Source organism: Frieseomelitta varia, unplaced genomic scaffold (genome assembly GCF_011392965.1).
Source record: "Frieseomelitta varia isolate USP_RPSP 00005682 unplaced genomic scaffold, Fvar_1.2 scaffold_201, whole genome shotgun sequence".
Classification (NCBI taxonomy): domain Eukaryota; kingdom Metazoa; phylum Arthropoda; class Insecta; order Hymenoptera; family Apidae; genus Frieseomelitta; species Frieseomelitta varia.
Window position 1 is genome coordinate 279,466 of NW_025109762.1, and position 18,824 is coordinate 298,289.

The 18,824-nt window shown below is 40.4% G+C and overlaps 1 protein-coding gene across 1 annotated transcript in view; it reads right to left on the reverse strand.

Moving 5' to 3' along the window:
* The window catches only part of LOC122526869, a 47,815-nt gene extending 30,434 nt beyond the window's left edge, over positions 1–17,381 (reverse strand). Inside the window, exons 1-5 of the mRNA XM_043650482.1 lie at positions 17,197–17,381; positions 16,960–17,088; positions 16,700–16,815; positions 15,668–15,911; positions 9,318–9,452 (exon numbers count right to left, since the gene is read on the reverse strand). Of these exons, the coding sequence (XP_043506417.1) occupies positions 9,318–9,452; positions 15,668–15,911; positions 16,700–16,815; positions 16,960–17,088; positions 17,197–17,381 (809 nt within the window). The remainder of the gene's footprint in view (positions 1–9,317; positions 9,453–15,667; positions 15,912–16,699; positions 16,816–16,959; positions 17,089–17,196) is intronic.
* Positions 17,382–18,824: the final 1,443 nt, after the last annotated feature.

The following is an 18,824-nucleotide window of genomic DNA, read 5'->3' on the forward strand; positions in this document are numbered from 1 at the left end:
TTGGTATGACCGGTTCTTAGGCGTGAGATAATTATTCCTTCTTTCCTGTTGGTAAGGTTTGGTGTTTGCTGGTGAAAGTCTTGGATACTTTTGTGTAGTTGGGTGCTTTTAGTTGTTTTCCATGTATTGCTCCATTCATTTTTTGCTACTTCTTTGCAGTGGATTATTTGGTCGTCGCAGGGGATTAGAAGATGATTGCGATTATTAATAATTGAGGGAACTGTGGCTTCTTTTGCTGCTGCGTCAGCTTTTCCATTTCCTTCTATTCCTTGATGAGCTGGAATCCAGATGACTGTGGCGTTTGTGTTAGGTTGGTTGTGGTTTAATTCTTGGATGGTGGATATTAATTGGTTTTCTTGGTCGTATGTTTAACTTTCGATACTAATAGTTTTTAAGAAACTTCATCGGAATTTATATAATTTGGTGGACGGTAACAAATAAGTGAATATTACACACACACACACGTACACAATATATTTAAATTTATTATAATGATCTTTTTTTTTTACGATTAATAACTGCTGGAAAGATCAGATGACGTTGCATCATCGATCACTAGCGCTGAGAGAATCACATGACGCTGACAACGTCACACTAACGTCGTTGCAGCGATAACAGTGGTCATTTTGTCTCTGCACGTATATAAATCGTAACAGTAATCATTTTGTTTCCGCACGTATACATAAATCGTAACCGCGTCAACCGCGTCAATTATTTATTCATTCGATCACACGCCACGAATGTATATCAATTATTTATACAAGCACGCAGAGAATAATGATAAATCCTTCAAACTCTGACGAAGTTGTACCTTCTTCACAATCGCTGTTATCTTCTCTTCAAGCACAACAATATCATACCTGATCATCAGCTAGAATAATTCTGTAATACCTGACCATCGACCACTAAAACAATTCGGCCTGTCCATATTGCTAAACCAACCAAAAAGAAGACTCGACAAGCTTCGTTAGCGCGGTTTTGTTTGACTTTAAGCCGCGGGCCGGATCCTCTGGAGTCGCGGAGACTTTTTCCCACTCGCTGGTTCTCCATGGAACAGCTTGTCCCTGTAACCGCGGACGAATAACGATAAGCCCAGCGCCGGTGGTTGATCGCATTATTACCGAGCGCAAAATATTCCAGCCGGTTCTTGCCCGCGCCAAAGTCGCTTTAAATGCATCGTGAAAGTCCGGACCGCGGGCTGAACAATGGAAAACGTGCCTCCGGCTACCGGGGAGGGAACGGGCCACCCGGGATGAAACACGAGCGTTATTTTGCATGAATTTTTACGAGATTAGCCGGCGTAAAACACGCGACAGTCCCATAGGCACGCACGTTCGTCGCGTACCGGTGGCCGGAGCATAAATCCCGCCGCGGCCGCGGCGTTAGAAATTAAGGTAGATTGAAAAGAAAAAAGAAGAATAGTGGAAGAGCCGAGTTGCGTCATCGTCGAGTTAAAGGGGTTGGTTTTTGCGACCAAGAGAGAGAGAGAGAGAAAGAGAGAGACAGAGAAGGGGAGGGCCGAAGAAATTTGGCCGGGAATATGTGCTCGTCGACTAGAATGAAATTGCTCGTGTTAAGGCCCGTTTTTGTACAATTTGGGGGGAAATTATCGTGGAATTTACGGCAACCGGGGGCAAGTACCAGCAATTTCACCGGGCAGTGAATTTCGTTTGGGGTTTTGTTTATCTGGGGATTACAGTGTCTTCCGGAACATAGAGATAAATCCTCGATAGAAATAAATTTTAATTAAGAGTTTGTTTGTTTAATTAAGAGATTTAAGCGTTAACAGTTCTCTTAAGACTGTCGGAACTAAAATATAAGAATGTGCAAATAGATATTGTAACGAGGAACAGTAGAAAAATATTATTCTATATCCGTGATCGAGATAGTTTCAAGTCATATCGACATCTTGTCAAAAAATTTGTTCACAGAAGAATTTTCATATCGACTACGATTCAAGCATCTTAATAAATACCTTTCTTCTCATTACCATCTTATCTTTTTTAAGTTACCGATTAAAAAGTGACTCGAGTTCAGGAACAGTACATGTCCAATGGTTTCACTTTAATTACTGAAAATTTACGAACAGAATTTAACCACGGATAGACATATATATAAACTGAGTTCATTCGAGTTAACACTAATCATGTTATTCAATTAAGAGGAGGAGGAAGAAGCACAACCGAGTTGGAAAAATGCTTTCTTTTACTGCAGAATTGTTTTCGCTGCAAGATATTTGCCTCTTCACCGTGCCATGTGTTGCAAATTTATCACAACTTATGAAGCACTGGTTAAACGCGCGCGGTATGTCGTTAAAGTTTCAGCGACGCTGTTCGCCGGTGTAATTATTGTTTTCCCCGGTGGAAAAAAATGGTACTTTTCAGCGTGATATGATGTATCCAGCCAAATGCGTCAAGGGCTTGAAAAATTTACGAGAAATTGCAATCCACTTTATTCCACTGAAATAATAAGCGTGTTCCCCTCTGCGCGGTTGCTTTTATGGAAACTGTTCCGCGTATATTTTCGAGAGGTGTAGATAAATTTTGAATTTATCCGTTCCTTTGTGCAGAAACAGGGGATAAATTGTACACGAAGTTCTTCAGTTGGAAGTTGAATAAAATAAACATTCGTTTCGAGTACACACTTCGCAGCAACACTTCGCGTTCACATTCCCTTTGATTTTCGTGAAATCTACCACACGGTGAAGAGCACACTGTGCACGCTCGCGTTGTAAACTGTTTGAATGTTTCACTTTTAGCGTAGATAATATCATCATTGTTACCAATTTACGCAGAGATGAAGTATGTATCCGTTTCTACTTTCTGTACACTGTACATTTGTTTTTTATTTTACTATCAAACAATCTTACGAACGACGAAAGTAACTCGAGCAACAAAATATAAGAGTGCATTTATATTAGGCTGTGCAGCGTAAATAATGTTTCCAAAAAAAAAAAAAAAAAGAATTAATCTACGCTTCAACTCTTCCTCGTGGATTTAATAAACCCTCTTCATAAATCAGACAGCCGCCTTTGTGGATCTTATGAGGCACGGTATACTAAGAACTTTCACTCTGGGTCCATTTCCTGTTTTTTTTATCTTTAATATCTACTGTATCTAATATTTAGGTACATGTTATACTTAACATTACATTTATATTTTTATATTTACATTTATATCTATTTTAATATTATAAATTTTATATATATAAACATTATAAATTTTATATTTACATTTATATATATATATATATACATACGTGTTAATTCTTTTACAAAACTAACACGCACTATCTTTATTGAAACGCTTTGTCCATCATACAGAATAAAGTAAATTTGTTTCAGCTACGTGATGGCACGGAATATTCCTGAAAGTCGGTTCGTTTAAAAAAAAAAAAAAAAAAAAATGACCAACCACGGTTGCTGGCCTGGGGAAATGATCAAGCAGCAGCTTCCGCATCGAGAAAATGGCCATCCATTGGCATTTTTGTTGTGAGGCATCGCTGCGAGGAAGTCCATGGACATTTCGCGTCCGTCTGTTTCTCGCCGCTTGCATAATGCATGCGCCGCATCCGTGCACTCCGCACCATTCCCTTTTGCACTTACTTCTGCTACCGCCGGCTTCCTCCCGAGAGGAAGCTTGCGATACTTTGTTTGCTGTGTGTTGGCCGTCGTACGTCGTGCTCTTTCCACGGCTGGCTGGCCGGGCTTGTCTCACGAGACCTTGCCCACCTACAGTTCCCGAGGTGAATCGACCTCGAGATATCGCACCTCCCTTCCTTCATCTTTCTTGCTTAATTACGATCGTTCCATCGAGGGTTTTAGGTAAGTCCAGGGCGTGGAAGATGATAAGCGAAGCTTATGGACCACGGTTTCTCACATCTTCTCGGCAGTATTGATCTTTATGTACGGAGTCTCGTTCGGAGAGTAATTTGACGATTAAATAGTGCAGTATCGTGGGTTAGGTTTATATATATTTTCAGTTGCGTTTAACAGATGACGTTGACGATTGCGGCGTTTTCATTTTTGAAAAAGGAGAGAGTCGAATTATGAGAGAGCGTCGATCGAATCGTTAAAAAAAGGGTTGATCGAGTTGTTAAAAAGAGTTTATTTGAGTTGTGATCGCATGTAATCTGTGCTCTTTAACTTGTTTAATTATCTATTGTTTAATCACCAGCATTAGTAATTAAATAAATAAATAATTAATCGCTGCAATAGTGGAGTAATTATTGGAACTGTAGTCTTGCCAGGTGGATTTCGTAATTTCGATTTGACTCGAATGAAAGGAAAAAAAAAAAAAAAAAAATACAGTGAAAAGCACAACTAATTGATGAAAAATTCTCGATAATTTTGCTAAACTTTGTAAAAATGCAACGCTTTATTTGGTCTCGTTTCAAAACACAGAATCTGTACTTTGACAGAATTGCATCGTGTAGATGAGAAGGTTGAGACATCCTTTTTTTTGAAAATTGTAGAAATTCGCGACTAGGTCCATCGTCATTTTAAAGAGTGAAGTCCACCTTTACAACGAATCCTTAGAACTTCTTCTTTTCCAGTATTTTATTGAACTTTAAATACCGAGATCAAGTGACCAAAGGTTTCATCAAAATGGTAAAAAGAAATCGTACAGGAAGATTTAAGAGGAGATTTCATTTTTCACGCATCTAATCACGAGCAAAATTTTTACAAGATTAACATTCAAGGCTTAAAAAACGACTTACTTTAACAATTTTGTTACATACAAAGAAAATGACACAAATAATGGTAAATTCTAACAACAAATAAATATGACTTCCGAGCGATTCATTTTCATCTGAAAATTTCAATTATATCGATGCAATCTATTCTCAAAGTTTCTCGAATTCATAAATTTCCGGTAGCATTGCAACGTGAATGAAAAACGAACCGAAGTCACTGTTAAAGTCGAATTTAAACTCAGATTCAGAGCCACGCTGACGTGAATATTCCAACACTGAAAGAAACTGAAAGCTACATACATCTGTCTCAAAATTCAACAAAATCCAATTTCCATTCGAAACTTGAGACTTTCCCACTCTCATTACTCCTCTCCCACCCCTTCTTTTTCTTTTTCTTCCCATTGCTAAGGATCAGGAATCCCAGCTGTGCATTAGAGCCAGACACAGTATTAACCGCGTTGTTTACGTACGCGCTGGAATTCCAGTCGCTTCTCACAATTAGATCCTTCCAGAACAGCTTCTGGACCGACGGCTCGTCCGTGGACGAACGATTTCCCCGGATTGCGGAGGGTGAACATCGATCGCGGTTGAAAGGATTTGGAATGTAACCTATTCAGATCGTGCTGCTCCCTCCTTTGCTACTCCCGGCCTTCCTCCCCTCTCCCTTGACGCTGATCAATATGTGCGGGGGAAAGTCTTCCTCGTGCCGGGTTTCCCGTCACGTTTTTCAGCCGGAGATACGTCCATTCTAGGCCGCGTGATTCTTTACCGAGCGAGCCACTTTGACATTTATCTGATTAAAATCGAACGGTCCGCTTCCTTTGAGGGCGAGACCCCTCGCGAACGTCACGTTTTAATACGTCAAATACTAATTTCATTCTGATGTCTCATTTCCGGGAGGGCTTCCCTCCGTCAGCGCCGAGCAAACACTTTGGATATTAATACTTTGTCTAGATAGATGGATCAGATTTTCTTTTCTATTGGAATTTTTCTTTTCTTCTTCCCCGCCCGCTCGATCGTTTCGCATTACGACGCGATCCGGTTGTCGCGCGTTCGAACTGATTATGAAATTCGTATCGACGCGATTGCGAATTTTAACCATTCATCAGACCGTTTGGATATTTAATTTCCTATTACTGCACGAACTGTAACAGTTACAATGTCGGCCACTGTCTAGTTTCAATTTGTATATATATCGTCGTTCGGGATCAATCGCGAATTTATCGTTAATAATTCTGTTTTCAATTCGTCAATTCATGCCGCGGAAATTTGTTACATTGTAAACCGGTGCACGTTCAATTTCCCAATCTCTCAATCGATGGCTATAGTAATTACCGAAACTGATTGTCATTTGTACGTTTGATATTTCTGATTTTTATCACTACGTGATTATTCCTGTCCATTGTGTCATTCCGCGACTCCGCTTCAGAAACTTATTGCCCACTTTATCCGTTGGGCATTTAATTTTTCAACGTTCGAGTTACGCTAATTGCTGCGACGACCACTAATTTTATACTCCTCCTCTGTTGCCAGGATAGCGTGCAATGCAACTCGCCTGATCGTACAAATTTCACTCTCCCTCCGCACAGCTCATTCGCGCTACGTCTGTACATCTCGCGCTACGTCCGAGCACACACGTACCTATTCTACTCGGCACGCACCGTACATACGTACCACTGACAACGGCACGAGTTACGTGCACGCGTTACACGACAGTTAAAGGCATCTCACGCCAGAATTTCACCGATCCAGGGATGTCGCCGTTGCTCATTCTGCCTCTCTGATATCTCTCCCGAAGCATCAACGCATCCGTACCGATAATTCTCTGAAATTCCGCTTCCGCGGAACACGCCTCTTACACGTCGAAATTACGTTCCCCGGATACCATGTCAACGAAGGTTCGGTATGTCAAAGGATATCAACGAGGGGGGAGGAGGAGGAGGAGGAAGAGAAAAAAAAGAATCCGTAATAAAGAGCGAATAAAAGCGTCGTATATAAATCGTGCTCACGGTCGATATTCAAATTCCACGATGATAGAGGACAAGAAAGGAATTCGTCTTCCGCGATAGCGGCCCCCTCCTTTTTTTTCCCCCTCGACGACGTTCGCGTTATTACGCGCAAGAATCGAATCGATCGACATTAAAATGTTTTTTACGAGCACGCGTTGTTCAATATGACGCAGCGTGCACGTAAAGAATTCGGTATACGGTATACACGTTCAATTTTTTTTTTTTAAATCACTCTTGTGCCTAGCAGTTCCTCTCTCTTTCTCTCTTTCTCGTTGAATTTCAGCAATTCAATTAAAGATGCAAAATTTTTTAACCGAACGTTTATTCGATATTTCCATTTTTCAGCGCAAAACGGAAATTCAACGAACTTTCCACCAGCGGATTATGAAAAAAACACGAAACGACCGACTATGGTAATAATAAATCACGACCACGTGTTTTATCAGAGTGTTTCAAAAGTGTTGTGGGTGCGAACTTCCTGGCTCTTAAGTCGCATCACGCGGGGAATAAAAAAAATTTGACTTGATACACTAATCCTCCGTAATTACAGTGATTACAATATTAATCACGCGGAAAATATGTAAAGTATATTCCCTGGAAATATGTGAAATATATTTCTAAAAATCTCGAGAAAATGAAATGCGTTTGCCATGCGAAAGTAAGTGGTTCAAGGAACTTCGAAAAACATCGGTCGATAATGTTGAATTTTCAGGATTTCATTGAGAGGATTCTCTCCTCTCTCTCTCTCTCTCTCTCTCTCTTTCTCCCTTTTGGCAATGTCTTCCTTCCGTAGAGGATGCCGGTGTGTAAATGCAAACGCGACGCAGCGTGTATCGCCATAGGTCGTCTCTCATCCTCGACTTCCGACGAGATGAGCGGCGGCCCCGTGTCTCGTTCTCCCGACCGGATGCGCCAATGACGAATAGGTCGGGGCTGTTTCCTGATTACCTACCATTCTCCCCTTTCCTCCTGTTTCATCTCCTCCTCGCCTATACCAGAAATCGACCAGCCACGACGATCAAGTTGCACGCATCAAGTTCTTTCTTTCTTTTTTTTTTCTTCTGCTCGTCGAAAGATCGAAAAACATCGTGCCGTAGGACCGTGATCGCTGGCTGGTTGTTTGCTTACCTCGCTCGCTGCGCTCCGCGTCACGTTGATTAGATCGAACAGAGGCAAAGGAAATGCTAGAAAACGCCGGTGGTCCATTCAGCGTCATACGGAGAGCCTCGTTGAACGCTCGTTCAATTACGTTCGCCGGGCACGAACGTTGAATCGAACCGTGCCTCGGTAAGGTGAATGCCGGGTTTTGATGTTTCCGTGCATTGAGCGCGTTAATGTAGGTTACGGCCCGATAGTTTATGGTTTGGGGGAAAGATTCGAAAGATTAACTCCGCAGTGGGATTGATATGGAACTTCGCCGTGGAACGAGGGGATCCATCTTTCAGCGGAGGGTCTGTCTTTTCAATTGCAATTTTTCGTGACGTTTCGTCGAACTTTCAGAAAATTGATGGCTGCTGGACTTGAACTTTTATAATGTGTTTTTGTAACATGTGTAAAGAGCGAGGCAATTGTCGCTTGCTCAGTGTTCCCCGTAATTGTCACAGCGAAGGCCGAGCCTCGGAATGTTTGTTTAGCCGTCTAAGTTTAGAACTTAAAATATTAGAGTATGGTTGTGTCTTTTTTTGCGAGTGACGAAAGTTTCGAGGAGGTAAATCGCGAAGGAAGATAGAGAACATCGAGAGTGAAGACGCAGCGAGTAGCGAGAGTTTTAACCACTTGCGCTGGCAACTGATTGCGGACCATAACGTGTACAATAATTCGTCGCTTTCTTTTCCTTTTGAACTCGTCGGTATGATATCACTGGGTAGCAATTATTGAGAAGTAACAAATTTATTATTTGTTTTGCCTGGGTTATACTTAAATATACTTAGAAATATACTTAAATATACGTAGAATATTGCAATTTTGGGATAAAAAATTCTCGACGTGCGTGGCATGTCATTCCAGCGCAGGAGGTTAATATTTTCGTCATTGGCGAAACTTGTTTTTCTATCAATTTCTACAATTATACTACAATCATAATTTTTATGATTTGTATGACGTCGATACGGACGCAGGGATTTCCCGTAGTAAAGCAGTTACGTGTCAGATCTGAACAATAGACGATCCAAAAGTTTCGGTCCGGATAACTCAACTCTACTAAATAGTTAACGTCGACTCGAGAATTAAATGATTCCAAAGGTACCAGCCGAGATTTTCAATTCACAAAAGGCTTGGGAATCTTCATTCTGAGATTAGAGATTTCGCGCAAGATTTAGAGATCTAGGAACGGACGGGTGGAATTTTCCAAGCTGATGACTCGCAATACTGCCTCGCGGGAAGAATGTCAACTGAACGTTGCCGATCAACGGACGAGTTCTCCGCATTAATCTTGCAAGTTCAACGAGCTGTGTGTCAATTCGCCAACCCCGGGGATGGCACGGGCGGTTTGCATTTCGCGTAGTGAATCGAACGGAATCCCAAGGACTTCTTAGTACAGTATCCGGAGTAATAAGCCGCGTGCTAGTAGACGACGTCGGTATTTCTCGTCTAATAACTGGAGAATCCACTTACGTATCTTGTTGCACGAATTCCAGTGGAAGTCTCCGCGCGGGGCTGCAGATTCTCTCGAGGGATCTCGCGGTGCTAAGCATCCCTCCTTCGGGAACGCCGTCGAATACTTCGATCGACGACTGGCAGCCTTGAGCACTGCAACATCCATGTAAGGCAAATATATTATTTCCTGGAAGTCAAGGTTACGAACATGTGCCTATTCTCTTCGGGAAAGAAATTTCCGGGAAACTTTTTTTAGTAAGACTTGAGAATTACATTTCACTGTAACGATCACTCACACGGAGAAAAGAATCGATCGTTGGAAGGACCGATTGTTATCGGTGCAACGATTGATTAATCATTTTACTATGTAAGCAGATATTTCTATAACCGCGAAACTGAAAATTAACTCTCGGAAATTCCTTTCGTGTCATCAACAATTTATTTACGAAGCTCATCACTTTAGGTATTATGAAATGACATAGCATTGGAAATGATCATTCAAATGGTATTTGACATGAAATTTTGTTGACTGTGTCTTTCCAACATGTGATATCGTTTAAATTTAGCAATCATCAACGTGCATTGCGGGTTTGTTGGAACAAATATAATATACAATAGTTGATACGTAGTTTGAATCTCTCGAAAAATAATATCCTCCGTCATTTTTTTAAACTTTCGTAGGAAGCAATAAGAAGTCCAGTTTATGTGAATTGACTTCAGCAGTCTTTCTTCTTTCTGAAATTCTTTTGTTCTCCTTACTCTAGGCGTCCGTTGAGATATTATATTATTATACATCGTACAGCACGAAACGTTCATTATAATTATCAGCAAATTATAAAAAAGGGAAGCCCAAGCTATTACCTCTAGATTTAAGTACGATGTCCTCTCAGAAGGGGCAGTCGAGTTAATAAGGACAAGTTAATTTAATTAGGAGACTGGTCTTTGTTCTTTTAAACGTAAATGAAATGTAATCTCTTTTTTAAGTGAAAATTACCAGTGTACTAGAAAATGAGGACAGTATAAATAAAAGAGATACAAGTAAAATAATTAGAATAATTAATAATTAACTTGTCTCCCACGTTTTATAAATTAACGAGAAACTTGGAGATGATATCTCGTAAGAGCGATCGAGAATACGTCGTTTCCTTTTAAGAATGAAAATAAACGATCTCTTTCATTTACTGAAACACTCAATTACACAACATTTACAGTCACTCATTCCATTTATGTAAAAATTCCATTCCGAGCGGCGCGTTATTATTTCGGGTAATCAGAAAATTCTACATAAATTAAAACGCAGCAGGCGAATATTATAATTAAAACCAATGGTAATCTCCAATCGTTAAATGGAAAGAATGCAATCAAAAGGATGGTTAATTGATTCTTTAGAGAGCCTTTGAATAAAAACTTGTTTTTCACGAACGAACGAACCCCGGCTAATCTCGCTTCAAAGACTTAATTACCATTTTCGAATTCACTTTTGCGCTGTAAATAACAACAGCAACAATAACTTCGAAAGAGTTTCGTGCAAATAAACGTAAAAGCGAAAACGATACAGAATTCAGTGCGTATCGATTGCGATAAATAATGCAGCTTGGATAAATCGGCGTCCGATCAGGGTTGTTAAAAATTTCTGTCACGCGCGCGCTTCTCTGCGAGCGAATATTCGAGGGACCGACGAAAAAAGGTCAACTGATAAAATTCGAATGGAATGTGGATCGCCGAAATTTATCACCCGCGGACACAAATTATAAAAGTCAGGCAAAATTGAAATTAATCTCTACGTACACTACGCGGAGTTTTCGATTTGAATATTGAACGTTCGCTTTCGATTTATAAACGTTCATCTTCTTCATTTCACGAACGAGTTAGAAATCTTCGAAGAAATAACAGTCAGAAATCTATTGCAAGTATTTCACATTTTGAATCATTTTTTTTCTTTTTTTTTTCCGGTTAAAATTCAGTGCCGAGCTCTGTGACACTTTCGAATAAATTTCCAGTTTCTATTTCACTAGTCAGTCTCACAACTGACTTACTACTACGAATTCGCGTAATCACGACCTCCGAACTGACTATTTGGAGCACAACATCGAGTCCATGATCCGATTACGCGTGTACCGCGCATTGTTGCCTATTGTTGAATCATACTCGAGCCAAAGTTAAGCTCGATTTCGATTCCGCGAGATTTAGCAAATCATGCATCAAACGGGACACACACGGATAAATACGGTAACGTTCTGAATTACTTTCGCGACTGATAACATCTGACAGAACCTGTCAATTAATTTGTCGCAATTTTGTAAATTGAAGCTTGAGACTAGTCAGACGGAACAGTGAAGATTTTGCAGATATAGATCGTCGTGAACGATAGTATAACGATTGATAAAAATACTGCAAGTTTAACTTTAAAATGGTACCAAACTAGAGATTCACTTCGTCTATTAAATATCAGAACGAATACTGCGCAATTGTGAAACTTAATTAACCCTCGCGTAACCGACACCGGGTCACCGTTGATTCAGAACTGGATCGTAGCGAAGGAATAAAATACTTCAAAGACAGATATTTCTGGAAATTTTGGCTGAAGCATTATACAAAAATAATATAAACATGTAACATAATGATATATAAAATAAAAAATATTATGTTTAATACTTAATATTATGTTTATATTATATTATGTTTATATTAATTAATTTTATGTTTATATTATATTATGTTTATATTAATTAATTTTATGTTTATATTATATTATGTTTATATTAATTAATTTTATGTTTATATTATATTATGTTTATATTAATTAATTTTATGTTTATATTATATTATGTTTATATTAATTAATTTTATGTTTATATTATATTATGTTTATATTAATTAATTTTATGTTTATATTAATTACATTAATTTTGGCTGAAGCATTGTACAAAAATAATACAAACATGTAACATAATAATATAAAAAATAAAAAAAATAATATAAACATAATATAAATAATATAAACACGTAACATAATAATATAATTATGTAACATCCTGCACTAAAAAGTTAGGTGCAAAGCAAGTATAGCAAAAATTCAGCCATGGGTCAAAAGTGACCCGGTGTCGGCTAGTAGCGTCGCTTTAAGTTGGCGAGTATCCGAGGGTTAACAGTTGTGAATTATCCCCAAATATCCGACAATGAAACGATTACTTCCAAAAATAAACAAAACATACACCGTCCCATGATCCATATTGCTAGATAAATTATTCCCAAAAAAAGAACCGAGAAAAACTGTCACGTAACGTATATCAACAAACAAAGAAAAAAAAAAAAAAGAAAAAGAAAAAGAAAATCAAAAGAACACGCGGTAAAGAGAGAGAGAGAGAGAGAGAGAGAGAAGAAAAAAAGAATTGCAAAAATTCCCATACTATGACTTAACCATTATCCGGCGCAGAACACCTCCGCAGAAGGACGTTCTTCCTTCACCTAGAACGGACTCGCAATATTCCATTGGAAATTTATGCCACCCTCGATAAACCCTCGGAGGTCTGAAGGCTCGCAGCCTCTCTCACCCTTTTCCTGCGTTTCTCTCGATGGTGTGCGTGTCCTCGCTTAGTTTATTCCCGGTTATGTGTCTGCCGTGTCTGAGGAGGCACGGATGTTACGTTCGTTCCTTGGCTACGGTTCACCCTTTCCCTCTTTCGCCGGTTTTGAGGGTTGGAAGACGGGGCGGGAGAGGGGGGGGCGCCCTCTCAGCCCACTTGCCAGCGCGCGTACCATCTCTTACGGAGATGGGAACATATCTACAAAGCCACGAATGCACGGTCCGTTCGCGTTGCAGCCATTGTGCATGATAATTGAAAATCCCGGGGATACGAGCCAGCCGCATTCCCGCGTGATTTACTACTACTTCGTATCTATTACTTCCGAGATGGGTGGCGAAGGAGGGGGAGGTTGGATGTATTTCTCCGCCACGGTTGGCAACGATTCGATGAGTTACGCTGATTGATACACCTACACGGACGGATTCTTCGGTGCTCCGACAACGAGAACATTTCGCGCACGTGCGTGCTTGATGGGATTAAGAGGAAGCGTTTCGGCTCACCAATTACATTTGGGGGTCGTCGCGATGATGATTGATGAAGATGGAAATTAGGCGCGAGCGACATTAGATGACGTTAGATGACTATTTGATTGCAGGGCGGGGAAATCCTCGAGTGATTCAATTGTAAATGCACGTCGGATTAATTGGAATTGTGCGCGGAACTGCGGCAGCGCCCAGTTGTTAGATGTATATATCTTGAATTGATTAATCGTAACTTACATTGTTTTCTTCTTTTTTTAACGCTGCCAAAGAACTGCCAAAGCAGTCAAAATGACCAATTTATGATTGTTTTAGAGTAATTTTGCGATTTTACAATGTTACATCTTTTTTTTTTTTTTTAGAGATTCGAGTGGTTTTTGTAAAATGTGCGAATAAAAGCTCGTGTTCACTGTCGCATTGTAAATCTTTTCCTATTCCTTGTATTCCAATTTCTTTGACTCAATTTTTGTACATTGGTCCTCGAATAGTTTTAGTGTTATCGTACAGTGCACGTTGGATTGTTGAGGAGACAGTTAATCAACTGGTCTTGTGTTTTAATTCCACTGCAGTTGAGAAAAGTAACAATTTCTCGCTACAAAATGTGTGACTACAAATTTCACATTTTTATCTACATCCTCGTGCAATACGAACAGACTGCATTTATAAATATCACGAACTGATCATTTCGCAAACGGTTTCCCATTTTATTATACACGATCACAATTCATCATGAAAATCATCATGATGGGTAATCGCATGTCGTGGTTTACGATCGAATTAAAATAGGAAAAATTAAATTACTCGTACTCCTGGAAATTAATTATTCTCACGCGTTTCCACGAAACATCTGAATATTAATTCGAGCGTTACTTAATACATCGTGTATCGGGTTTCTTCGTTCTTTCGTGCGGTTAATTAAATCGAAGTATCGATCAATGAACAGCGCGAGAAGTTTCGATCAATGGGAAACCAGGCCGAACCGAAATTGCGGAGGGTTCTCGACGACTGCACTTCGTGGAAGAGGTAAACAAATGCAGTGCAATTCCAGCCACGCGGGCTGTGGCACACGGCTCGCTACGTGACTGAATTTCGTAGCCGATTTTTCTACCGGCGCCCTTATGCTCCGAGGCAATCGCCTTAATACCGTGTCCAAGGGCTCCCGAGATCGTGTTTCTCGCCCTCCTCGAGGCAAGAACGCGTCTGCATGAAATACGGAGGGAACGAGAACGAAATGAGAGCCGAATTAAGGCGAATCTTGCGATGGTTGTTTCGTCAGGATTAATTTTTCGATGGCATCGTGCTTGGAATATTCTGGGGAAGCGCGCATTCACGTTAAAATTCGACATTCGTAATGCATTATTTTTCAACCATGGATTGAAAAGCAAGAATGCGATGCAACACTCGATTCGCGTAAAACAGATCTCAATTCACGTCTCGTTACTTCCTTTTTTTTTCCAACTGCCCTTGCAGAGATATATAAATTTGCATAAATGTCTGCGGCGTGATAATTTCACCTCTGCGAAAATTATTCATTTTACAGGGAATAAAATTTTTTCAACGCTGCGCGCGAATATGTTTCGTTTATTACGTTTGTTCATTTTTGGTACGCTTTTTTTTTTCTCTCTTCTTTTTACGTTTCGAGAGGTGTTTGGTTCACGAGGTGCACACGAAAATGAAAATCCCACTGCGATTGTAACGAATAACGATTGCCAGCGACTAAATACTGATTTCAGCGAACGTTGATTAATAATTATTTTATGTAAATGACCCGGCGAAAATAATAACACGAATACGGCCATATTATTAATCGGTTAACGGCAACTCTGTATCGACTGAATAAAATTTTGCACGAGCTGACCGAGCAATGCTGTTTCGTAGCATTGCTAACACGGGAATTAATCACAAACGCACAACTATTCCTCGCTTCCTATCGATTTGAACCGTTTCTCTTGTTAATTTCACGAAAATCCTTCAGCAAGAAGCGAAAGATTATATCCTTTCTGTCTTGTGCAGTGAAACTCGGCCAAGCTGCGTCGTTCTCTTTATCAACAATTTCACGAATTATTAGCAGAATCTTCACAGAAGAAATCGATACTTCTATCAACGAATCGAGAAGAAAAAAAAAAAAAGAAAAAAAAAAAGAAATATTTTCACGCGTCGGAGGGAATTTTGCCGGGGGATAATCCGATCACGTACTTTGTATAAATGTTTCAAAAACATGAATCAACGGACGTTTCGCAGAAACGCGCGGTGGATCCGTGTAAAAAGTTAAAAGCTACGGTCTACGAGGTCTCTACGTTACCTGAGATTGTAACTGGCCAACGAGACGTGTCCAGTGTCATAAGCACGTCCACGGAGCACGAGCCTGCACGCGGTGGACTTCAGTTTGCCTCTGGTATCGTGGTGGCCGGCTCTGACTTTCTCGCCGTGCACCTCCAGATCGCAGCTACCCGATATCGAGCCCTGATCCTTCCGATGATCCTGAAGATCCCGATTGTTGTAGCGTACGTTGTAACCAACGGCGTTGATCGGCTTGGTCGTGTCCACTGAAATTCGAGTCGGATTAACACGACCGGGCAGTGGAGAAACGCAGAGAGCCGTGGAAATCGCTGTTCAAATAAGAACGACCCAGTTTCGGCAGATTATAATCTGATTGAATGAAAGCGGGAGTCGGAATTAATTATCCACGGGCCGTGCGGATTCAGGCAAGGATTTTTCAGAAACGAATTCCGAATCCCCGCGGAACGAAAGATTTAATGGAGAAATCGCTTCATCGGTGTCATTTCTTTCTTTCTCTTTTTTTTTTTTTTTATCGTGGCGCTTGTTAGACCAGATTTAATCCGTACCGTTCGATCTCGTGATCGTTTCGTGACGTTTCATCGCGAGACTCGCTCGTTCCTTTTTTCCTTCGTGCGATTTTATAACGAGTTATAACAAATGGTAATGAATGGCAATTGAAATAAATTTTCATTGAAGGAAACGTTATGCCCAATGAAGAATTACGATATCAAAGATTGAAGTTAGAAGGAAAATAATTCTAGAATGTAGTTTATATTATTTCATTTCTAGTTTTCTAGTTTTCTACATTTCTAGTTTTCTAGTTTTCTACATTTCTAGTTTTCTAGTTTTCTACATTTTTAGTTTTCTAGTTTTCTACATTTCTAGTTTTCTAGTTTTCTAGTTTTCTACATTTCTAGTTTTCATTTTATATAACTATAGCTCGTTGCTGCGCCTTGCCTCGAGAGGCATTAATTTTTCAATAACAAGTCAACTAATTTATCTCCGATTAAAAGATGAAATTTCGTTTCGTAGCGTTCTCGCTGTGAATACTTACAGCTTTTATTTGTGCTGTCCGTAGTAACCGTGGTAGGAGCTTCCGTGGTAATTTCTATGAAATTAAGGGTAGCGACGAAGCCATTGTAATCGAAAGGCGGCACTTCCTGCCCCGCTCTGAAACAAGCAACGTTTTCACATTTTCTCTTTCTTTCTTCTTCTTTTTTTCACTGACGGCATTCAAACGAAGATCGAGAGCTTGATCGAGTTCGATTAAATTGAATTCAACGGTAAAAGCCGTGGCGTTTCCTTCTTTCTTACCTGAACTCGACCAGCAGTTTCCGGCCGCTGTACGTCAACGAGGTTTTGTTCTTGAAACAGAGCATCTTCAGAAGTGGGCTCGACGTCGTCGAGCCCGAGTACACGGCGATGTAGTCGCTGGTGCAGTGCCTAGAACAAACGCAGACGGAAACGTGTGTTTAGTTCCAACGTCCGAATAGGTGACTCGTTGACGGAATTCGTAAGGAAGCAAGCGTTCATCAGGTGGAAATTTTCAACCATACCACCGCTACCGAGCCAAAGTATTCCAACTTTAATTGAACCAGAATATTGCTGCCAGCCGCCAGCGTATATTCAAACGAAAAATCCCATTTCTGCGATTGGGGCAACGATACCTCGCGAAATAATAAAAATTCTCTTCTCGCAGCGATTTCTTTAGCTTCAATCGCTTCAACGTCAAACATTCCCTCAAACAGTACCGGCGATCTGCAGGTGGATCCACTATTTTGCAAATTAAAAATTTAATCCGACGAAGCTGCCGATGCTACCGGAATTCCGTTACGCCTCTGAATTTTTAATCTCCGCCGGATGTGAAGGTACATTTGCTCAAACGCGGTAGTTGGATTGAAATCGAATGAAACAGGTAGGTGGGCGCGCGTCGAAGGGGGTACTGATTTATCAGGGACTTCATAAAGATGAACAGAGGAGCCGGTTACCGTGGAAGTTTCACCATTAAGAAAATATCCAATATTGCTGGCAAGGTGGTGGTGGTGGTGGCTCCGTCGAATTACCGCCGATGGTGGGTGGAGGGAGGGAGGCCGGCTGATTTATTTTACGAGAAAAGTTCCATCGTCGTTTGCCTGCCGGGGTGATCCTTCATTTCGAGGATCGCGGCGATGCGATTTTAATAATCTGCTCAAATTAGAGGAACGTCCCGGGGACCTGTCCGGACGGATGCTCGGCCATTAAGGTGTAATTTAGAGTTAAGATTGGATCCACGGCGCGGGCTGTGCAACGCCGCGCGAAAATATAACAGGGCGCCGCCAGTGTAATAAACGGTGTGCGGCCTGTAAGAGTCTTCACTGTGAAAAGACGAAGCCGCTTTCTCTCTCTCTCCTCCTTCTATCTCCACTCTTTCTCACTCTACCTTCGGCGAAATTTAAATTTATGAAATACACCGAAGTATTTCCCAACCCAAGTGATATTTACGATATCGCTGGCGCGAGAAATTCTTTCGCGCGAGAGAACCGAGAGTCGCGATTTTTCAAAAAAAAAAAAAAAAAAGTAGCTTCTTCAGAGTCGATTCTCCGGTGTCGGCAGAATGGTGGATGAAAAATTAATTGAATAGACGAACGATAGTTTGTCTATCTTCTTCTTTTTAAAGTAATGAATTGAAAATAGATATTCATTTTTGTCCAAATCTAATACATAGAACCGACGCAGGACGAAATAAATCAAATATTAGCGGAGAATCATGGTAGTAACACATCTCAACACCTCGGAGAAAATAGTACCATAAATAGAATTTAAGGAAAAAATATTAGTGGAAAAGTATGGATAAGGAAATAATAGATTATGTACATAGATGTAAGACATGCCAAACTCAAAAATTAATCAGAATCTGATCTACTGAAACTCCGACTATGAGTGACACGCCTACAGAACCTAATGATAAAATCGCAATGGATATTTTTGGGCCGTTGAGAAAAACCAGAGAGAAAATATAGCTTGACGATACATTCGAAGAATTGAGGAGAACATGTTGCTTTTCCAAGAGGGAACGTGCAACAATGATGGCCAGCTGGCGAATTTTTAAAAGCAATATTCCACGAAGATCAAATGAAACTTTCATTCCGCGCCTTTCACGTGTACTTTTACGAGACATGTAGAGTTGCGTGCTCTGTCCC